Genomic DNA, 24,001 nt, shown 5'->3' on the forward strand with positions numbered 1-24,001 from the left:
GCCAAGTATTAGAAGAATGCTTTGTGGAGAATGCATTGTTGTCTGTGGGAAGCCATGTTTCTCTGCTCTCAGGGGTTAATTTTTCATCACTTCTGTCTGTCTGTCTCTAAATAGGATTTTGTTATGTATGACTAGTCTGGAATTTACTAAGTAGAACAGGATGGCCCTACATTAGTGGACAGTCCTGATTCTGCCTCCCAAATGCTGGAATTTCACACCACCATGCCCTCCTTATCATGCCTCTTTCTTCAAAGTTCAGGGTGTTCACTTGGTTTTGCTCCTTGGTTTTCTATGACACGGTTTCTCTGTGTATCCCTGGCTATCCTTGAACTTGCTCTATAGACCAGGCTAGCCTTAAACTTAGGGATTCGCCTGTCTCTGCCTCCTGAGTGCTGGGATTAAAGAGGGTGCCTGGGTTCCTCCAGCTGCAAGTGGAGGGGTTTTCACCTGCCTCCCACCCCCACCACCGCCCTGCTTTTGATAGCACTGAGCTCCTTGTCATCACAGGACTCCGAACAGAGCCTTCTGTGTTCTGAAGCACAGCCAGGCTGGCGCCAAGGCTGCCTCCACCCTGCAGCTTGAGGACTGAGGGCTGGGGGACCTCTGTTTCCAGCTGTTTGTGTGTGAGCCTGAGTTCCCTCCAGACACGGGAGTAGGACCTTGCTGTGCGACCAGAATACCTAATAGAACAACCGGAGGGAGGAAAGAAGTGCTTCCCCATGGTTTCCGGGGTGCTGTCCCATCCTACGGGGACAGCGTGACTGAGAAGAGCATTCACACCATGGCAACCAGGAAGCAGAGGACAGCAATGCAGGGCGAAGCCATGGCACGACACACCCCGAGGACATGCCTCATGGGACTCACCTTTTACAACTAGGCCCCATCACCTCCTTTCTCGGCCTCCCCACAATGCTGTCATGTATGAATCTGTTGATGCATTCATCCATTCTTTAGGCCGAAGCCCTCAGGAAACACCATCGTAAATGCCCTCAGAGGCAGGTTTTGCTGACTTCTTAGGTATTTCTCAGTACAAAGGGACGATTAAGATGAACTATCACGTGAGTTGGTGTTGAAAGGCATGGCACTCCCTCCTGGGCCATTTAGGTCTTATTTTAAAAATCTGGATCTCAGGAAACTAGCCTGAGGCAGAGGCAGACTTTGAGGTCTTCACACAAAGGGGTGGCTGCCATGGAGCCAGGGACTCTGGTTTTCTATTCTAGACAACTCCTGTGTCTTAGTTCCTGGTTGTTGCTATAGCAGGTTCCCTCAGTGGCTATCTCATTGGTTAAAACATGGGCGCCTGGATTCAGGCCTGTTTTTTCACCTTCTTCCATTTGGCCACACTGGAGCCCTGGCTCCTGCTGGCCTCCTGACTAGGATGTCCTGTTGTTTGCCCAGAGGTGGGAGCCAAGTGTGAAAGGAAGAATGGATGCCCTGGAGTCGGGTCAGACCACACCCTAGGCCTCCTTCACTCTTACGGCTCTGAACACCTCCCCTCTCTGGCCATTGCTTTTCACGCATGTTGGGAATGGGAGTTCCAGTCCTGGCCAATTACCTCACTCTAGGACTGTAGTGAGGTGTCTCTGGAGATAAGGCGAATGTCCCATAATCTGTAAGCACTATGCCCTTTCCTGTGAGCCCACAGAGAGCCTGTCACCCTGCCGGCACCAGGTGTTCCAGGTTTGACTCCTAGAAGGAAGATGAAAGCAGACCAGGGCTTTGCCCATAAAACACTTCCACCCTGGGGCCTGGGAACCAGCTACTCTCCCCATAAGCCTTCAGCACAGGTCTCCTGGGAGCAGTCTCTGTGTGCGTGTGCGTGTGTGTGTGTGTATGTGTGTGTGTGTGAGTGTGTGAGAAGCTCTCCCTTCCCCCGACTGTCCCAGTTAGAAGTGATGCTCGCTCATCTGGGCCCTGTTCCCAATCCTCTCTGCCTCCTCCTATCCAGCCTGGTGCTCGGCTTGGGATACAGTAGGGACTTGGGGAGTGGAAGGCAAGTGGATAGATGAGCTATGGTGATTGGTTGTTGCTAATCGCCCCTCACTCCACCCTGCTAGGTCATGGTCAAGGTTATTGATATAATTCACACACTCACATACATATCTTCTGTGAGCAAAGAAGCACATTTGATTTTGAGATATTATCATAATTATTATTTCTTTCCCAATCCATTGCCTTCTACTATCTGCCACCTCCACTCCCCACCCTGCTGCCAATGTTCCAAGCCCAGAAAAAAAAAAAAGCCTTTCTAATTTATCTCTATTAGCTTTTATTTTCATTATCTGAGGCTGTAGGACTCCTACACTCTGAGAATGTCTATGAAGGCCTGATGAGGCTGCAGTCAGCCCGAGTCTTGGGGTGCCCTCTGTTTATTGGATGGGCCTGTCTTCTTTCCTCACCGATCTCTCTGTATGTGTCTATTGTGCCTTGTCCAGGATGATGTCCCTGGATCTCCTGATCTATGTGAACTCTGGGGCCAGGCCTCTCTCCTGAAAGACGGTCTTAATTTTGGACAGCCAGAGTCACACCCAAGTTAGGGCCCAGTCGACCTAAAGTCACCCCTGGGAAGGAAACACACATTTGCCTCTGCCCTGCCCCGTGCCAGGCAGTGTTCTCAGTCCTTTGGTTTATATTGACTTGTCCAGACGGCATCTCCTTCTGGAAGGGGTTATTCTCACTGTCTCCATTTTGCTGTGTGACAACAGGCACAGGGGGAGGTGCATAGAAACTTGCTGAATGCCATACAGCTTGTAAACGGTTGCGGCAGGATCCAAATGCAGACAGCCAGGCTACAGAGGCCACGCGCTTGACCATGGAGCCTCTCACCAGGCCTGCTGTGCTTGTGACAGACAGGAAGTGCAGCAGAGGAGATCTCAGTGGGGCAGACCACAACCCAGGGGACAGAGCGCGCACAAAGCAGATGGCGGTCAGCCAATGTCCCTTTTATCTTGGGAAACCGTATTTGCTATTTTTCTCATCATTGACACATGCCCGAGCAGAGCAACTGAAGGAAGGGTAGGCTTACGTTGGCTCACTATTTCAGGAGGATTTCCATCTGTCACCGTGGGGAAGGTACAGCAGAATATGTGGCTGGTGGCAGGTGGGCATGGCGGGTTCCTCACACTGTGGTTTAGACAGGAAGCAGAGGACACAGTCTGGAACCAGGAGTGGGTAGACTCTCCAGACACCAGTTCCTACTGAGCTACTTCTCAGCCATGCCCTGCCTCCTACAGCCGCAAGCTAGACCCAGCTGTTCAAAACATGAGCCTGGGGTGGGGGGTGGGGTGCAACTCAGACTCAAGTCATAACAGAAACTTGGACCCTCTCTATTCTAGCATATTCTTACCTGGGTCAGGCTACCTGGAGATGTCCAGTAATCCTGGGAGGCTTAGCTTAGCCACTGGAAGACTTCCCCACCCCATAGACTGTCTTCCAGTATGAGGAGCCCACACCAATCCAGCAGCTCCTACCTAGACCCAAACTTTATTTCATTCTTTTGTTTTGAGGGGGAAAGCAATAGAGAGCTGATCATCACTATGTTCCTCTGTCAACTTTCTGGCCAAGCCTCTGAGGGAGCGCTCATGACTTTGGGTTTGGTTCTCTTCAGATATGTTCCCAGTTCCTCACCTTCAAGCTGAGAAGGCTTCCTGCGCCCTTATCCAATATTGCTCTTCCTGGCTGAGAGGGCAAAAGAGGCCAAGAGCAAGAGCAGACCTTGAGGGTTTGTAGAAAACCCCAGCCGGGTACCTGACAAGACTAACAGGAAGATCCATGGGATGGGAAGGCCGGCCTGCCTCACTAACTAGAACCTTCAAATTTTGTTTGAAGTCTCCTTTTCTAGACTCCCATCTCCATGCACAATCAAAGTGGTTGGGTTTGGGGGTAAGGTGGGAGCGAAGGGCCAAGAGGAGAACAGTTAAGGGTGCAGTGGTTCCACCAGCTGGACGGACTAGGAATATTTTAGCAGCCTTCACTACCTGGAACACCAGCTCTGGTGTTGTTACTTAGAGGAGTAGTGTTGACAAGGACGGCCAGGGTAGGGCTAGGTGATGAAAAGATTCTGCTCGGTTCATTAGTTCAAAATCTCTTCTGGATGGAGGAAGAGGTTCCCAAAGGAATCAGGCCCGAGGCTCTGGGTTCCACGTGTGCTTGCCTAGTCCCTAGAACTCCCAGTTCAGGTCTCGGGAGCCCTGTTTCAGCTGCTCCATTCCATGTTCCGGGGGCGGGGCCAAGTGGCCAGCCTCTCTGTGACTGGAGCTCACCTGCAGCAGGAAGTGATGGTGGCTGCCTGGCACCCTCTCGGGTGAATCCCTTCTTTGACCTTTGTGATTATTCCTGTTCAATCTCCCCTCGTGCTTTTCCTCCCCGCTTTGAGGTGCTCAACTCCTGCCCCCTCTCTAGGGTATTAAGGATGTGAGTGAAATTGATGACCAAGATGCCTCGGGTCTTTATGATGATGAATGACTTGCACTGCCAAAGCTTTTATTGTCTGTGATTTGGGGAGAAGGAGAACTGATATATCAAGGCTGCCTGTCACACATTTAATACAGTTATAAATCCTGACGTCACTGGTGGTCAGGAGCCGGAGCGTTCCACCGGCTTCCACTTTGCAGAGCCTTTATGGATTTTTATCCTCCTTGCCCCTTACTTGGCTTGACTGTCACAATTGCGTGGGGGGGGGATGGGCACATTGAGGTAATGATTTTAAATATCGCAGGGACATTCTGGTCTAGGGAGGAGATGGAGCCCTTCCTTCACCTATGGTCACAAAGAAGCCAGTTGAGAGTCTTAGGTTCTAAGATGAGCAAGAAATTCCTCACTGGGACAGCACCTAAAGCCTACCCATACAGACTCTCTCACCTCTGCTCCACCGGCCACGCTGGCCACGGCTTTCCTAGCGACTCAACATCCGCTACCTGCTGGTGCTCCTTCCCTCCCAGGGAGGGCAACAGGAAAGCCTTGACTTTTGATTTACAGAAGAAGAAACCGGGGCTAAGAAAAATGAGGTGTTGGCCCTCGTGGGCCACACCAAGTAGATACCAAGGGAGTTCCCCCAGGGTGAAGCCACGGAGCATCTCCATCAAGTTTGGGGCACCTGCCAGTCCTAGGGAGAATCCTTGACCCTCTGCTTTAAGAGCCTGGGAAGGATTTTAAATTTTCTGACTCACAGTTTCCACACCTAGAAACAAGAAGAGCTCTCTCTTCCTAGACTGTTGGAGGGTCACATGGGGTCACGGATATCCCTTTCCTAACAAGCTCCTGGGACAGCAGAGGGAAACGTTTTTTAAAGACTGGAGGGACAGTGAGAGAGGCATGCACTCGGGAGCCAAGGAGGGCCACCTCTTCCTTCCCGAGGTTGTATGGAAGTGGCCGGGGGAGGCTTCCTGCAGAAACCTACACTGGACCCTTGGAAGGAGAAGAAGTAGCCAGGCTGGGACAAGCTTGTTAGCAGAGGGAATAGTGTGGTCATGGTGAGGGAATGTACCCAGCAGAGATAAGCAGATGGAGGCGAGGGAGGGACAGGTCACAGGGACTCCCAGGGAACTGACTCAGAAGTTAAGACATCTCCAGGGCCTCTAAATAGCAAGTGGTATCCTATAGGACTCTCTTGGGGGGAGCTCTTGGCAGGGGACATACGTAATGAGGATGAGACATAGCAAGAAGCTTTGACCGGGTGACAGAGGTTGCAAACTCTCAAAAGAGAAAGAGTGAGGACATGGGCCAACTGTAGTAGTGTGGGTTAAGGAGGAACCACGAGGCTAGAGCTGGCTGCAGCACAAAGGGTGGGGGCAGGGGATGACTGGGAGACTGAAGTCAGGGAAGCTCCCTGGTTGGAGCTGGGAGACTAGGCAGATGAAGAAGCACAAAACAAAAGCCCCTGTCCACATGGGTTCGAAACCCCAGCACTTCACCCAGATTGAGCCTAGTGGAGTGGCAGGGAAGATGTTCTCTGAGCTAATGGGCCCTCAGTCTCGCCTCTGTGCCAAGCATGGTGCAGGCACTCCCAGGGAATGGTGACGGGGTCCCGGGTGACTGTTGGAGGCAGCCAGGCTTGAATCTTCCAGTGAACAGCTGTCCCGGCAGGATCACAAGTCCTAGATGGGAACGCGTGTGCCTGACTCTGAGTGTGCTCAAGACAGGGAGTGTGGGGGCAGGGCTACGGTACCCGGGGAGGCGTCTGCCCAAGGGGAGATGCTGAGGGCGGCACAGAGTTTGCTAAGGCATGGAGATGAAGTGAGGAAGAACAGGTTGTCTGTGGTGTGGAACGAATATACCACTTCTATCAAAATGGTTGGGAAGAGGCCAGGGGGCATCTGGCTGTGAACTGGAGGTACTGAAGAGCCACAGGCACAGCCTTCTTCAGGAGGCTGGAGCGGCAATGGGAACCTCTGTTGTGACCGGAACTGGCTATGAGGATAGTCCCTAGTCCCCAGCTGGAGGCTATTGCAGGAGAGGTGGGTGGACCCGTGCCAAAGTGCCCAAGCTGGGCCCTCTCATCCAGGGGTGCCACCAGAGCCCGCTGAATGCCCTCATTGTGCCTCTCATGTGCTGGGGAGAGACAGGAGCATTGCTGGCTGCCTCCTGCTGGTGTGTGGAGCGCCAGGCAAACCACATGAGATCCCATCTCGCGCATAATGTGCAACCGAGGACAAAATTAGATTGAGAAGTAAATGGAGCCGAAAATTTCCGAAGCATTTCCCGTCAAGAAGCTGTGTGATTGCATGTTTTAATTCTCTGCGTTTGGGTGGGGATGGCTGGAGAGAGAAAGGAACTTTGATGGGAGGGTACCTCTGGGTTCCTGGGGCCCGAAGGCCAGAGGGGAGAAGAGATGCCTTTTGTGTCTGTGACTTGAGACTCCACACAGCTCCCTCTGACTTACAAAAATGTTCAGTCTGAGTAGATTTGCTCCTTTTTGGAGTTAAGGATACTGGGACTGGAAGCTGCCTTGCCTGGGGCTGTGTAAACAGCGTGCAGGCAGCAGGACTGCCAGTTCCCGTGTGCGTGCCATGTGTGCACAGCGGCACACACCTATAACCCCAGCCTTTTGGAGACTGGGGAAGTGGGATCTTGAGTTTGAGGCCGTCCCAGGCTACAGAAGGAGTTCCAGGTCAACCAGGACTACATAGCAAGGCTCTGTCTTAAATGCCTAACTCCTCCCAAAGCCAAACCTAACTCACGCTGATGTCACACTGAAGAACCCTCTTCCCTCTCCCTCTCTGCACACACACACACACACACACACACACAAACACACACCTTTTCCTTCCTCTAGTTCCAACCCTGGAAATTCCAGGAGGCAAAGCCACGGCTTGCTCACATTGGCAGTGTATAAAGTGAAGTTGAGAGGACTAAGGAGAGGACGCCATCAGAAAGAGTTTGCCACGCGGGTGGGAAGGTCTGAATCTATCCCCAGCACACACATGAAGAGCCTCGAGTGGTGGTGAGTGCTTGTAATCCCAGAGTCAGGGAGCAAGGGACAAACCCACCTCTGACGCCCACTGGCAAGCAAGTCCCAGGTCCCATTAAGGAATTTTGTTTCAAAAGGAAAAATTAAAATAAAAGGTAAGACCAGTGAGACAGTAAGATAGCTCAGCCAGTAAAGGTGCTTGTCACTGAGTTGGTCGACCTGAGTTCAATCCCTGAGCCCTACATGATGGAAAGAGAGACCCAACTCCTGACAGTTGTCCTTTGATGTCCACACACATACTGTGCTGCATAAATACACACACACACACACACACACACACACACACGCAATTAGGGAAAAAAAAGTGTGTAGGTTCTCCTGAGGAACACCAGCAGAGGTTGACTTCTGGCTTACACACAAGCAAGCACACTCATGTGCACACATACAGGATCATCATACATGCCCTCAGGGACACACCAACATGAAATAAGCAAAGAAGTGAGGCTTAGCCGGAGCTGTCATTTGTTGGTAGCACAGAGGCAGAAGGCAATGGCAGATCCTTCTCTATCTCTGTGTGTTACCCCATCTCTCCCTGCACAGTGGTTTCCAGAAGGCTCCAGAGACCCTGCTTACTTGACTGTGTGTCTGCAGAGTCCAAGCAGATACCAAGATTCTCGGGGTTGCTGCCAAAAGAAACAAAACAAAACAAACAAAATGCTTTCTGGCTCATTCCATCTAGGACCCCGAGCCCCAGACTAGTGACGAACTCAGTGCCAATTTCCTAAGCTCTGTGACTCAAGGGAGGAAATGGAAGTGGGAGGGAGCTAGAGAAAGCAAAGGGAGGCCATGGGTGCAGAGACGTGCAGGGTGGCTCTAGAACCCAGGCCTGGCTAGGCTGACTCTCTGCACAAGGCTGTACCTTTGCCGTGTCTTCACAGCTCATAGAATAGGCCTTTGGTCGTCTCCAGCATTGCTAAAGCCTTTTAAGACTTTTTAGTGGGTTTTTTAAAATGGGGTCTAACTATGTTGTCTAGGCTGGTCTTGAATTTCTGGGCTCAAAAGATCTCCTTCAGTAGGAGGTCCTGTGATCAAACCCAGAATTCATTCTCTCTCTCTCTCTCTCTCTCTCTCTCTCTCTCTCTCTCTCTCTCTCTCTCTCTCTCTCTCTCTTCCTGTATATCCCAGGTTATGAAGCAAAGGTTGGGTTTGAACTCCTAATCTTCTTACCTCTACATCCCAAGCGCTGGGATCACAAATGCGTCCCATTTTGTCCAGCTGTTCCACTCTTGCTTGTCACGAGACCAGGGCTGTGACCTCTGCCTCTCTAAGCTAGTTTCCTTTGCTGTGGGCTTTAGTTGGGGAGCAGACAACAATCAAATTCAGGACAGCTTACTCCCGTGTCCCTTCCTCCATGATGCTCCCCACATGGTAAATTCCTATCCCTGCATGGCCCAAACCATCATGCCTTCCGTGATCCCACCTGTGCCTCCTGATGACCCACGAGGGAAGCAGGGCAGGCCAGGGGTGATTGATTATCTGCATTTCACAGGAGAAACCAAGCTCTGAACTGGCAGGGACTTGCAAGCAGGAATCTGAGCGATGCTGGGCTCTGAGAGCAAGCAGGAACGTGTGACCGTACCTGCTTCTCTAGGAGGGGAGGGCTGTGCTCCGGCTGCCTGCAGTGCCAGCCCAGCAGTGTGATTTAATGGGTGTTCTCTGCAGCACATTCATTTGCTACGCCCCCTAGGAGGTGCCACAGCAGGGCAGAATTGGTTTTCTTTGGCAAGCAGCACACCCGCCCAACCCTCCTCTCTCTCTTGGCGGTTGCTTACCAAGGCTGGTCTTACTCACTGGATTGGTGAAAAAGATGAAGGACAGAGTAGGTTGTGTCAGATGTTAGCATTGCCCAGATGTGCCCACCCCCAGACAGGGCTCTGTGACACTGACATCTAGACCTCAGGATGTGACAAGGACAGGTTGTGGGGCTGGTTCAGGGTGGACCTGAGTCCCTTGCAAGAGATCAACCTGTATCAGTGGTGTGAACCTTTACCTACTGGCTTTTTCTTGAGTCCTTCAGTCCTTCAATATTTCTTTATATTATTTGATCTCTTAAGTAAGCAGACCAGGGCTCCGGGTTCCAAGGCAGGATGTTCCAAGAGGGGAGGGAACATACCTGAGGTATAGCAAGGGACTGGTGGGCTTTCTCCCTCTCCGGCCCAGGCTGGTTCTGCCCCAGTGGGCTTTACCTGTGATCCTCCAGCTCTGACCTCACTCCTTAGCTTGTAAGGACCAGCAGGCCCCTCCCACCATGCTTGATCTATGCTAGACTCCCAAAGGCCTTGGTGGCTAAGAGTACAGGCTGTTGGGGTCCTAAATCCAATCCTCATCACTCCTAATCTGGTCCGTTTTCTGCCTATGCAACCTTACGCAAATTACTAAATCTGTCCCAGCATCACTTGACACCTACATTGATGCGCTAGGTGTAAAACCAGCCTAACTGACACTTAGGGCATTTGCACAGGCCTTATGCGTATGAAGTCTTCGTTCCTGCTTACCAGTCTACGTTTGTAGATGATGGAACTAATGCACGCTCAAGGCTGTCAGTGGTGGGAACTCAGTACCTCAATAACAACAGCACTGGTTACTCTCTTCCATAGGAATGTGGGGATGGCTGAATGGCACAATGCACTCAAGTAAGAGTGATAGACAGTGGGAGCTCCCCAATGTCCACACTGTTCTCTAGTCACCGTGCATGCTCGGTGCAAGCTCTCCTGCCACAGGGCATGCAAAGCGCAGGCTGCATCACTGTGGGACAGGGGTGAGTGGCTCCCAAGGCTCTGCACACTGGAAGAAGCAGTGGGTCCCTCTCCACTCAGTGGCCTCCAGTTCTATCGTCACCTGATGCACACTGGTCCCAGCCTGGCAGAAGCACAGCATAAAGGGGGTATGTATAAGGAAGGGCTGGTCATGTGGAGAGTGGGCCGCAAGGGTGGCCCACAACTCTGTCTCAGTCAAGCCTCCTGACTGTCCCAGTAAAGAGGAGCTGTGTGAACACCCTAAGCAGTCCTGCAGCGCCCGTGCCACTACAAGATGGTACGTGAACCGGGAACCAGGCTGAGAGACTTAAAAACACGTAGACAGAGACAGACAGAGAGGGACACAGACATGGGTCATCCTTGATACAAGAATGCCAACCTTTATTGTGCTCAGGGGCAGCTTATATAGGGATCTTTAGCCACGCCCAGCTCTCGGGATCTTTCAGCTGCAGACTCATCTGTTTCAGAGCAGCTGCAGGCGAGGTCTTGTGCTCAGAGCAGCTGCAGGCACAGGTGTTTTGCTCAGTTCACTCCAGCAGACAAAGAAAGTCAAGGGGCCAGGGGTCTGAAGCTCCCAACAGAAGACAAAATGTGCCCTACTTCTGACGACCTAAGCCAGGCTTATCCTGTGACTAGGCATGACTGATCCCCCGTACAGCAGTGAAGCCTTGGGAGACTGTGGGCAGTCACTGGTATTGCCACTAATTACCCTGACCCCTGAGATTTGGGCTCTGTATCTGCTCCTATCATTTTCCTGTCTCCAAATGTGGTGGTTAATACTGCTTGCCAGCTCGACTGGCCCTGGGGTCATGCCCGAGAAGACAAACCTCCAGGCTTGTCTGGGAGCAGTGTTCTTTTTTTTTTTTTTTTTTTTTGGTTGTTTTGAAACAGGGTTTCTCTGTAGCTTTGGTGCCTGTCCCGGAACTAGCTCTTGTAGACCAGGCTGGCCTCAAACTCACAGAGATCCGCCTGCCTCTGCTTCCCGGGAGCAGTGTTCTGGATGGGATGGCCCACCGTAAGTGTGGGCAGTACCATCCTGTGGGCTGGGGCCCTGGACTGGATAAAAGCTGAGCTGAGTACCAGCGTCCCTCTCTCCCTGGTCCCCACTGTGGAAGTAACCTGTCAAGCTGCTTCATGCTCTGCGCCCCGTGACTTCCTGCCACGAGGGACGGTACTCTCAACCAGTGAGCTATCAGGTTGCTTTCTCCAGGTATTTTCTACAGCAATAGGGAAAGTAATCAACACACTGTCCTTGCCACTCACCTGTCACTCTTCCTAATGGCAGCATGAGCAGGCCAAGTCTCCTTCCCCACTTTTTAGTCTGCTTTTCGTAATACGCTAGTGGGAGCCCGGGAAACCAAGCCACCAAGTCTGTCGGAGCGATATGCCTCTGAAGATTAGCTTTTCCAGAGTTGGAGGCAGGAAGGACTCAGAGCAGCCCTTAGACCTTTCCTTTGGCTGTTCATAGCCACACGGAAAGAGGCTTACATTGTCGACTGGGGTATTCCAAGCAGGCGGGACAGGCCATCACTGAGCATTGGATACTGGTGTGCACAGGCCTGATGAATTTTGGATGAGTATTTGTTACTTGTATAAGTGACATGGCCAAGACAATCTTGGCATCACGAGGCCATCCTGGAAAGCAAGGACTTTCCCCTATGGCAACTCAGTTCCAGAACAAGGGACAGCAACTTCGTGTGTCTTAAATATCATTCTCCTTCTAGACTGTGTGTGGACCCCTTGGGGAATGGACATTGTCTGGCTCTTAAGAAAAAAAAGTTAATTTTAAATCAAAATGTTAATTTTGAATAGAAGGTAATACATTCATGTGATTAAATATTTAAACTGTAGAGGAAAATATAAAATGAAAAATAAGCTTCTTCCTTGCCAATCTCAACTTTCTTGTTCAGTTTTGTGTAAACATTTATCACCTTAACGTCTTATTTGTCTCTTAGCACATGGCTCTTATCCATTAGTTTTTACTGGCAGGGATAAAACTATACAGTACAGAATCCTCTATTGCATTTTGTTTTATACATTTAATAATATATTTTGGAGATCGTTCCATAATCCCCACATTCAGATTCCTTCTCCTCCCTTTCTTCTAATTAAATGCAAGTCTTGGTGTGTTCCACTACACATCTCCACGGTAAAGTCTTGGAATCAGAGCTGCTAGTTAAAGGGAAGGCACATTTTGTATTTTGCAGTTTATTTATTGAAACCAAATATATGGGATGATGCATGGTGTGGGCAGGGGAGTTTAGGGTCTGAAGGCAGAGCCTCAATCGACACGCATCTCACCCCGTCTTAGTTAGGGTTTTTATTGCTGTGAAGAGACACCATAACTACAGCAAGTCTTATAAAGAAAACATTTACTCGGGGCTGGCTTGAGGTTCAGTTCATTATCATCGTGGCAGGGAGCATGGGACTGTGCAGGCAGATGTGGTGCTGGGGCGGTAGCTGAGAGTCCTGCATCTTGCAGGCAACAGGACTGAGACACTAGGGTTATCCTGAGCGTAGGAAACCTCAAAGCCCAGCCCCTCAGCGACACACTTCCTCCAACAAGGCCACACCCACTCCAACAAAGCCACACCTCCTAATAGTGCCACTCCCTGAGATTATGGGGTCAGGTACAGAGTAACTACCACACACCCTTACTCTCTGAGTATGTTATTTCAAAGTAAGGATTGCAAAGTTTTCCATCTCCCAGAGTGGTTGTGATGCTCAGATAGAATGTATACACAGAGCCCCTGTGTTTGGAGCTCGGTAAGAGCTACATGCATGATGTTTCAGTTGTTACAAGGGCTGTTCTCGTGTCTTAGTTCTCTGGGGCACTCAGGAGCATCACTGAGCAGATTTCAGATACTGCATGAATGAGTGACTGGACCAGCCCTAGTTGCCTTGTGGCTCCTCCTTCTGCAAACACAAGCCCCTGGTCTTGGCAGAAAGGCCCAGAGTCACTGTGAAACAGCACATCTTTGATAGTGACAAGTTCAAAAGAAGAGGGACTTCTGAGCAGTCCCTTTGTACATTTCAGCTGCCAGTGGGGGCTGTGAGCTAGCGCTATGCACATTGTGCGCAGGTTCACACGAGAGGCTGTGCCACAGGCCTCGCTCCCTCTCCAAGCCCTTGGTATTGCTCTTCCATTTCCCCCAAAGTGGCAGATGTCCATCTTGCTAAAACCCTTCCTCTCATGCCACTGTCTCAGGCATGGTTCCTACAACAGATAGCAAATACACTTTTGAAAGGTTAGAAACATAATCGTTTTAGTCATAATTGCTATAACAAGATACTAGGGAAAAGTAACTTCCAGAGAGATGTGCACTCCGTCTATAGCACCACAGTTCCCAGCCCAGGATCCAGTGGACCTGCCCCTTTGAGCCTCTAGTGGGGATGTTGGATGTCTGTGCTTTGCTTGGCCTCCTCCACCATCAGGGGCCCTCCTCTCTGGCAGGTATCTGGTCCCAGGCAACAGTCCTGACTCTAGCCAGGCCTGGCAGTGGATGGAGCTGCTGCTGGTGAGGTGGGGTCAGATGGGACTCCAAGGCCTTGTGGATGGGCAATGGTGGAAAATTGGAAGTCTAGGGACTAAACATTTGGACGTATTTTCTTTGTTCTTCAGGACATATATTTATTTTAGTTTTGTTTTTTAAATTTTAAAATGAATTTCTTTATAAATGCTTGCAAAATAATTATGTTTTTAAGTTTTAAGATCACATTAGTTATTAGCATTGACATAGTCAAGATATTCCAAATGAAAGGGAACTATGTGAAAAGCAGGACTCCCTCTACTCCTAGCTGTCTGAGCAGCCCCATCTCCTTCAAGAGGCTTCATTCCTGGACACATGACAAGACCGACTTTTAACCTCTTTTTACTCAGAGGCTCTGGGGTGGCCGGGGGGGGGGGGGCTGTGAACTGGTATCAGGCAGGCACTCTTGGCAGCAGCCAGTACCAGCCTCTCTATTTGTCCCAAGACAGAGGACACCAACTCATAGGGTTAATACCTATGCATGGGAAGAACTTTTTCCAACTGTTTCCACCGAAGTCCTTTATAGCTGGGGTGGAAGGAGAGGCTACATGCAGAGACCTCCTTCTTGGCTACCCGGGGTTGTCAGGACCACGGACAGCAGCCCCTCTCTTGGCCAAGGCGTCATCAGTAGCTTCCTGTCCACCCCAGCCAAAACTCATTCACAGTTAATGACTGCCTCTCCATTGAGAATGGAGTGGTGTGTCCCATCCTGTCTCTCCCTCCCTACATCAGGTAGGTGGAGGGGGAGTTGAGTCTGTGTCCCATGGCATTCAAAGTGAAGGCTTTGCACACTGTCAGAGTAATGAATTCTGCAAGGGCTTGAAGCAAGGGCTGGAGCATTTTTGTGTCATGTGTCTAAGAGTGACAACCCCCAGTGGTTAATTACTGCCACACGATGAGAACTGAGCTGGTAGCAAAATGAGATAAGTTCATTATGAGCTAAATTTGAAGTTAATTGGATTCAACCTCCCCCCACCCCATTAGTCTACACACAGACTACCTAGGAAGGGGCTGGGTGGAAGAAAAAGTTGTATCTGAGCAGAAACTGGTAAGCCAGTTCTGGTCATTTTATAGAGGTAGCAAGGAAGAGCCTCTGAGATGTGGGTAAGAGGGAGCCATGGCTCCTTCGGCCGAGCAGAACTGAATCATTGGGTTAAGATCACCATGACAGGTACTTTCTGTACCTCCTTTTGACCAAGCCAGGGCAGGCAAGGTAGGGACAACAGTAGCTCTTGATTTCTGGAGAGTTCCAGTCCATAGGCAGAAGGAGGACAAGAGTTGGGGTGTGGGGTTGAGAGTGGGGCGTTGTTTGGTGTCAGAATGCCCAGGGTTTGGACGTGGCTCCATTCCTTACCAACTATGTGAACTTGGGAAAATGCCTAAACCTAACCTCTGCATCCTTGTTCTCATGTCTGGAAAATGGCTGGCAAGAGAGCTTGTCTTACGAAGGTGTTGAGGGTTGTATACAGAATACAAACAGTACTTAGAGCATTGCCCATGCTACAAGCATAGCTGGTATTGAAGATTGGCACGAGAAGTCCTGTTCCAAAGCACGCCTCATAGAAAAGCTGTGGCTCTTTTGGTTGGCCAGTGTCCAGCGCGCAGCGTCCAAGGTGAGGGAAAATACACACCACCTCAGCACAAGAGCATTCCCAGACTTTGAAAACGGTCGTAAAGAGTGCCATTGTTTCAGTCCCTAAAAGTACTATTTTTCCAGTTATAGAAAGAAAGACTCAGATAATCTTACTACTTTTCTGAAAAGTCACACAGGTAGTAAGTAGTGGAGGTAAGATTTGAACTCAGGCCCGTGTGTCTCCCAGACTTAACCCTTCCCTGCCACATTCTAGATTTGGCTCCAGAGGTAACTGTGGAGGGTGTGTGAAAGAATTGCTTATGGGGGCTTCCTGGCTCTTGAGGCCTGGCCTCACAGCGCTGACCCAGCCTCTCCTCCCTGGAGGGAAGGCTGCCCTCTGGCGGCCATGCTCCTCAGGGCAGCTGTGGCTGTGGCTTGCCTTGGCCCAACCCTGCTCTCTCCCCTAGATGCATTCTAAAATGTCTGGCACCTTCTCTTCATGTGTTCATCTATATCCACACACCTTTTGTTGTCCTTCATCCAAAGACTTTCTGGAAGACTTCTGGACTCTAACCTTGGACTTTCTGCGTCCGTCAGCTGGCGGGCACACGAGCTATCACAAGCAGAGCTCCTATGAACTCACAGGCAGGTTTTCACAGGGGCACTTGGTCTCATTTCTGTTGGCGGTACAACTCGTGGAATTGCTGGGTCACGTGGAAGCTCTATGTCCAGCCTTCTGAGGCACCGCCAGGCTTTCTGAAGTACGCGTACCATTTTACATCGCCTCCAGCGGGAGACGAGAATTCCAGGTTTCTTCATCTGCGGAAGATTATATTCTGTCTTTAAGATGCATCTGTCCTGGTAGGAGAGAAACACTCTGTCACTACGGCTTTGGTTTGCATTTCCCTAATGGCCAAGGCGCTGGGCAGCTTAATCTGGGCTTCTATTGCTCCTTTTCATCCATGTGCCTATGAAAGTCCTTTGCTCATTTGAAATTGGTTTCTCTCTCTCTCTCTCTCTCTCTCTCTCTCTCTCTCATTAATTTCTGATGTTTTTAATATATTCTAGATGAAGCCTTTTATGAGAAAATTGATTTGAAAATATGTTCTCCCATGCTATGGTCATCTTCACTTTCTTTTCATTTTAAAACCTCCTTGGTGAGAAGGGGCATAAACATGAGCCTTTGTGTCGTGCTGTGTTTGGAGATGTTGATTCTGGATCAACTAAGCAAGAGCTTAGTATCTTATTAATTGCTTTGCATGGATGGAGGCAAGTGATAGAGAAGGGGACAGGGGAAATGCTCTCAGAGTCACAGGGTCCACGCTCCAGGCTAGGAGAGTCCTCAGAGGCCAGCACAGCAAAGCTAGGCCTTGAATTCTTTCTGTGTTTCCTCCCCAGGATGTGGCCAGCCTCTGCTTGGATTCAGACTGGAGTCCTTGGAGGCCCCAGGAAGTGTGTTTGTAGTAGAGAATATGGATTAATAACAGTAGATCTCACATAGAAATCTTGTATCAATCATCAAAGGCTTAGTAGACCAGACTGCGATGCAGGGCCGACAATCGCTTGTCTTGCTCATGCCTATGGGGGTCAGTGGGAAGTGGCTGAATCAGGGGAGGACGAGTCATTCTCTACCCTATCTTCCTGTTTCTTGGATGAGAGACTAGGTGAGACGTGTTCTCATGGCGACAGCAGAAGTACCCAGTGCCACACCCAGACACACACTCGCACATCAAGTGCTGCCTGGGGAGTATCTACTGGTACTCTGTTGTCCAAGACAAGGTATATGGCTAAGGCCCCACAGGGGCAGAAAAACCCTCTCTGTTCAATAGGGAGAGCTAAAACCCATTCCTTTCCATTTCCCTAATTTTTGAATGTGGTTATGTCCTTGCTACCTCTTTGGAGTCCCGCCACCACCATCGTTCTTTTTCAAGATGGCGGGAGGAGAGGTAGAGTGTTGTCTTTTGTAGATGAGGACACTGAGGTTCAGAGTGGTGCAGAGTCTCCCAGGGTCATACCGGGTCAGCGGTAAAGCAGGGCTGGCAGCAGGAGCTGGTGCTCTCCTTGCTCTTCTGCAGGCTGCTCTAACGCATTAAGCTGGAGGCAGTCCTCTGCCCTGGTCCGTATGGAATTTTGTCAGTGGTGAAGGTAAGATGGTAGTGTCCATCAGCAGCCTCCATCCTGACTGGTACTGCTCCCGGGCGGAAGTGCAGAAAGTTGAGATGTCACAAAAAGCTGTCAGTCTGATTTCCTCAATTTTCCCAAGAACAACTGTGTGTTCCTGAGAGTGCTCGTAGCTACAGGGTAACGCAAAGGAGCCCCCAGGAACCAAGAGACTCAGTGGCAGTGTTCCTGATAGAACACACGTCACTATTTGCCAGCTTCTCACAGGGTGCACTGCCGGAAAGGGAAAGAGTGAGCCCAGCAAGGCCGGAGCCAGCACCAAGCCCCACTGAGGAAGAACCTGCTTCCAGCAGCCCGAGGCGTACCTATAGGCCTCTGGGCAGTGCTACACACCTGCGGGGAATGAAGGCTACGCGGACTTACAACCTCATGCCCACAGCCCTTCACATGTGTGCACACTTAGGCCAACAAGAGCCTCGGGGGCTCTGAAAGACTCAACTGGGAAGTCTTTTTAAAGTTGGAGAAACTGAGGCTGAAGAGAGAGGTAGTTTGACTTGCCCAGGGTCCCACAGAGGTTCAGAAGCAGAGGTGGGACTGGGACAAAAGGACCCTGGGTGGTCTTTTGTCTTCCCCCTCCTGAGTGCTAGTGAGTGTTGTGTGTCCAGTGTCATACAGCCCTGTTCTGGGCAGCACGTGGCTTCTTCCCTGGAGACTGACAGCCACCTCCATTGTGACTTCCAGTGGCCTGTCAAAGGCCTCTTCCCTCTCTGCTGTGTCACCTGCTCATCTGGTCCTGTTGTCCACCTTATCAACTCGCCCTCCCAGTTGCCAGCCACCCTTTCTCACTGCTCCTCACAGTCCCAGCACCCCTCAGTATCAGTAGAGGCTCAGGCTGAGGGCTAGAGCCCTGGACTCAAAGCTGAGCCCCGCTTCCTGCTGGATGGGCCATTGTGCACTGGTTACTTATCCACCCTTCCTCCACCTTCCCCTTCCACACTGTTGTTAGCACAATGGTGTTAACATGTCGAGAGTGTCCAGTGGCAAAGCAAGGGCTGTTCTGTCATTAAAATCTCATCACCTCAGCTTTGTCCAATCCCCTCCAGTGTGTTTCCATTGCTCTGGGATAGGGGACAGGAAACCTTTTGAAGGACCAGAAAAGGCCGTATGGAAAAGCAGGCTCCTGCAGATGACTTGGGGCTGGACTGGACATCAAATGGGTAGGAACCAGAGGGAGGCTGCTTGAAATGGGAACCCCCTGAGCACAGGCTTGAGGGTGCAAGCAGGTTGGCATGGCAACTGGCAGGTGTTGACGGAGCTGGGGAAGCTCGGATTGAGGAAGCCGCAGAAAACTAAGCTGAAGACTTCTTAATGTCAAAGGTGGTGGGAGCTAGTCTTCCAGGCTAAGGACACCCATCCATGACTTGACAGTCCCACCAGCTCTTTCCCTGGCTCTAGCAGGGGAGCTACTTTTCCAGGCCCAAAGCAAATCCAGCTGGCTACTTCTGGTTGCCATTTCCCCACACCCTCCAGTAACTCCTCTTGTCTTATTGTATTGCCTGAGACTGTCAGAATAATTTCCCTTGCTAATAAATTTCCTTGTCACATTCTTGGCTTTGATAGGAAATCCTCCAAGTGTTTCAACAATGAAGTATAATATAAAATATTGACTATTTTAAAATCAGTGTAAGACCAGAGTGTACTTCGATCTTATTTACTAACATATAAAGAACGAAGTTTGGGTAGTAGCCAATGTCTTTTTCATCTCTTTCATACAGCCAGTTTTTTTAGATAGTGATAGGAAGTTCTAACCAATATTTTGATACTGAACCATCCTTTCATACCTGGAATGAAACTCGTTTGGTCCTAGCCTGTCGTTGCCTTCCCCGAGGTGCCCGATCGGTGTGATAGTGGACTTTTGCTCCCATTGTTGACAGCCGCAAGAACAAAGTAACTTAGTACCATGTGAGTGAGTCATGATACTGACCTTTAACCCTTAATCCTTCTGCTGTGTCTGCTAAGTGCTTACATCACAATTAGGTCAGGCTGGTGGAATGAATTGGGAAGACTCTCTTGGTTTATAGACTAGGGCGTTTAATAACATAAGAATATATCCCTTGAAGATTTAAAGCAATTTTCCCCAAACGAGAACAAATAGAAACTTGCTCAGGAAGCTAAGTGGACAAGGCATTTATGGTTTAATAAAGACATTTGTTCTACTTCTCCCAAGACTATGAGGCCGCTGGTATTTTTTAGTTGCTCTTGTGTTAATTATGGTAGTTTATGTTTTCCTAGAAAAATCAAACCTTTTGTCCAGAATTTCATGTTTATAAGTATGCAGTTCATATTCTTATTTATGAATATTATTTTTCTATTATTTTAGTTATGTCTTTGTTCATTCTTTATCTTTTTAAAGATAAAGATAATAAACATAATTTCTTTATTGATTCTTTAAGAATTTCACATCATGCACCCTAATTCTGCCTACCTCCCAGTCCCCCCTTATCTTTTCCTCATCCCTACAATGCCCTTCCAAAAAGAAGATTTTTAAAGATCAATCCAAAATAAAACAAGCAAACAAACAAGCCAGCAAGAACAAGAACAAAATTTAAAAAAAAAAAAAAAAAAAAAAACCTTCTTCCCTTCTCCATCTTTCCCTCCTGTGCAACACCTCTCCATTTGTCTTGGTGGCACTGGGAGTGGTGTGTCACACAGTACACACTTTGCCCCATCAGCTTCACTCGCAGATGTTTATTGCAGCAAGTCACTGGTCTGGTTCAAAGCCTCTGGTTTCTGGTACACCATCATCAGTGGGTCCTCACGGAAACTCCCCTGGGATATCCTGTGGGTATCGTTCCATGGAACCAGTCCCTTTATGAGCTCCAGCAGGTCTTAGGTGGAGTAGATGTTAGGATGGACCAACCTGAGCCCTGGCTGTGGACCTGGGTGGTAGCTGAGCTGGTCAGTCCAGGCCGCTGGGGATGCCTGACTCAGGCAAGGGGGCAGAGCAAGCTCCCCTATGCCCTTGCCCTTAGGTTCGGTTCTCCCCTTGCTAGTGGTGTAGGTTGGGGCCTTCTCTCACAAGTACAGGGGCCGGCTCTCCTGTGAGGGTCAGGGCCAGCTCTCCCATGAGGGTCAGGGCCAGCTCTCTTGCTACAGTGTCCACTGAGAGGCAGGGCCAGTTTTCCCAGGGTCAGCGAGGGCGGGCCTGGCTCAGCATGGCCCTCTGATTTCATCACACATGGTTCCTTTGGCCCCTTGTGGTGATGCTGGCCACAGACATCAGCACTGAGCTCAGCTGCAGCTGGACCATGGACCCAGACATGGCCCTCAGCAGCAGCCTGGGCCCATTTATCTTGATAAATTTATGGGATTTGTTTTAAACCTTGACTTAGGTCTGTCTGTTTCATTGGTCTTTTCAGACGAGACTGGGCTGTTTGGGGTGGTCTGGCTATAGTTGTCACTTTATTTTCAAACACTGACCCTTGGCTGTGTCTATCTTTCTGTTTCCCCTTTTATGTATTGATTCCGTCCTCCTCTTCCTGTCCCCGAGTGGCTTTTATTGCTTTTTTCTATGGCCTTCCGAGTTGAGCTCTTTGCCAAGGTTCTGATTTTCTGAACCTTTGCTTGAAGGATCAAGGTTTTAAAGTGTGTACCAGCAGCAAAAACTGTTGACCAAACACGACCCAAAGGGCAGACACTTGTTGAAGAATGAACTGGATCCCGGGAGGCAGACCCCTTGCTCAGACTCTCTGAGTTTCCATGGGCACACACTGCCCTCCCTTCTCAGGACCCTGAGCTAGGGTAGGCCCTGGGCTGAGGAGTCTGCTGTGTCCAGTGGACCCCAAGTTGGTTGCTCCTCTCCCTCCACCAGATCTCAGTTTTCCATCTGCAAAATGGCAAGAAGAGCCTCCCTAGCCCCCCATTGACTCTCTTCTTGAACAGGAATGGCGGGGACTGCCGGACTCCCAAGACCCTTGGTGCTTCTGCAGAGTGGCTTCTCTCACTAAAATGTTTTAGCCCTGTGCCCTTCTGACCTTAGGGTACAAAGACTTGGAGCCCTGACTTTGCAGAGAGGTACAGGGAGCCTAATGGGGCAAACCTCCTTCATCATCTCTGGTCCTGCAAGCTCGACTATTTGCTTCTGTCTTGCCCCTCCTTGAGAGGATTGCCTGGTGCAACTCGTGCTGAGGATGATGGACTCCGGTTAATCCTGGGGCGTCTGCTCAACTTCGATATCTCATGTAAAGACACCTGAGCCAGGGTTCCCAGCCTTAAGCCAGGGAAGTGATGAGCAGGGGCAGGGGACCCCTTTTGGGGGCTTCTGGGGTTCTGGAAGTTCTGGAAGGTTGGTGGACTGTGAGATGGGGCAGCCTCGGGAATGGTCACTGACTGATGGCCCCAGAAAGACTGTGGAATCACTCAAGGCATGCTCACATTCTCATGCTGGTGTGGGTTCTTTGGGGGCCATTGGTTAGTGATGGCCCTCCTCCAGCCACCCATTGGTGGAGCTGGGCTCAGAGGCCGTACGTGTGCAGTTGCTTTGTAAGAAAGACTGGGAAGTGCTCTGAGACCCATCTCGGCTCTGCGTGATCAGCAGTCACTCATCGTGCAGCCCACGGTCCCTTCTGCACCCCCCCCCCACATCCTCGGTGTCCACACCCTAGTCCCAAACCTCCATCACTTCCCGCCACTTCCCAGGGTGGCAGACAGTGGCTGCGCCCCTTCCTTTTAGGGTAAGCTGCCAATTCTCTCCCCAAGGACAGTGGCTTCCCTTGGGGTCCAGAAACTACAGAACACAGTGCTTTGCCAAGGTCTGTCTTCCACGTCTCGTCACCGGACTCCCTGTCATATATAACCTGCAAGAGGGTTTGAAGGGCCACAGGCCCTGCTTCTCCCTGAAGGGACACAGACAGTAACACGGTTGTGCTTTCCTTGCTTACAGCATTCGGTTACCTTGAGATTACTTTCCACAAGCCTTTTGGATGTTTAGTTACCCTGTAGACTTATGCACAAAATGCCTACTATGTGCCACAAGGTACCTGCTCTGCCATGGGTCCCCCTGAGATCTGAGCCACTTGCTCCCCTTTTGCTTCAAGTCTGCTTTGCCGTCTCCAAAATGTCAGCGTGCGCTAGCCAAGGGGAGCTCTCCGTGCTCTTCTTGCAATGATTCTTGAGCAGAGCGAAAGACTCTTAATGGATTGCCGCCTCTCTAGCAGGGCCATAGGGATGGGCAGGAAGTCATCCCTGCTCTCCAAGAGCTGCAAGCCTCCACTGGAGGGTCTTGACCTCTGTGTGCCAGCGGCAAGGCAATATTGGGTTGGGAGAAGGGTCCTTCATGTTCATTGAATAAAGGAAGATATCTGGGCCCTGGGACAGAAAACTATGGGGGCTGGAGGGTGTGATGTGCTCCCTCCCCATGCTGTTGGGAATGGAGGAGGGAGATGTGTCAGCCTGTCTTGGAAGGCAATGGTGGGCTACATGTGGCAGGAGGAGGATGGACCGTATGCTGAGAACCAATCAGGGGCAACAAGGTGGAAGTGGAGCAATCAAAGTCACATGAGTACACAGCCTGGTATGTGACACCGATGTCGTCCCACCTCCCTGAGGGGTGTGTGTGTTTGTGTGTGTGTGTGGTGTAAGCATGTATGAGTGACATGGGGAAAAGTGCACGCTGGTGTTCAGCTTCCAGAAGTGACAAACGTGTAGAATGTCCAGGGAGCTGTGGCCAAACATCAGGCTGCAGAGATGCTCACCCTGTGATATGTTGCTTTGATTCTTCAGGCCGCGACTTGGCAAGCACGACCCTCCCTGGGTACCCTCCACACGTCCCCCCCGCTGGACAGGGCAGCTACTCTGCACCGACGCTGACAGGGATGGTGCCGGGTGAGTTTGCACTGCCTGCATCTCCACAGCAGGCGGCAGATGGGGTGGCCATGGGAGGGCACTATCTGCCCCAAAGCAGCCCGGGTGACCTCCATGCTTCTGAGAAAGCAACCTGAATAAATCAAGAGGTTGACTCAGCCCCTTCTGCAGCTGGGGCTGCACTGAGGAGGACACCAGAGGGTGGGTCCTTGTATGACACTTAAAAAGCCTCTGGTCAGCCTCACTGGGTGCCAGGGCCCAGAAGGGTGCAGGGCCAGCCAGTTGGAGTATCCCCCATCCTTCCTTCCCTCCCTCAACTTCTCCTGTATTCCCCAATCTGTGTAATATGAACCACATGGAAGCCCCACAGGCTGCTCTTGGTGGTGTTAACTCTTGAGTGTGAGAAGTGTGTTTTCAAGGCAGACAGGCTGTCGACTCCTGAGTTTGCCACTGGACTGAACACCATGAAAGCCTTAAAACCTGTCCCTCTACCAGTGGCATGTCAGCTTTGACACTGAGATTAGAGATCACCGTTCCTTAAAGGATGCCCTCTGCTGCCCTCTCCCCATTATCCCATGGACCAGGGTGAGTCCACAGAACCGTGGTGCTCCTTCCTCCACTCTGGAGGCCCACCCAGATGGAGCTGAGCTTCTTCTGGCTCTACCGCAGGGCTGTCCTCTTGAAGATGCCC

At 50.5% G+C, this 24,001-nt stretch overlaps 1 protein-coding gene across 1 annotated transcript in view; it reads left to right on the plus strand.

The window, feature by feature from the left end:
- Pax5 (paired box 5) overlaps positions 1 to 24,001 on the plus strand; it is a 162,608-nt gene that overhangs the window by 101,869 nt on the left and 36,738 nt on the right. The window contains exon 8 of the mRNA XM_057790573.1: positions 23,230 to 23,331. Coding sequence (XP_057646556.1) covers positions 23,230 to 23,331 — 102 coding nt within the window. The remainder of the gene's footprint in view (positions 1 to 23,229; positions 23,332 to 24,001) is intronic.

Source organism: Chionomys nivalis, chromosome 16, assembly GCF_950005125.1.
Source record: "Chionomys nivalis chromosome 16, mChiNiv1.1, whole genome shotgun sequence".
NCBI classification, from domain to species: Eukaryota; Metazoa; Chordata; class Mammalia; order Rodentia; family Cricetidae; genus Chionomys; species Chionomys nivalis.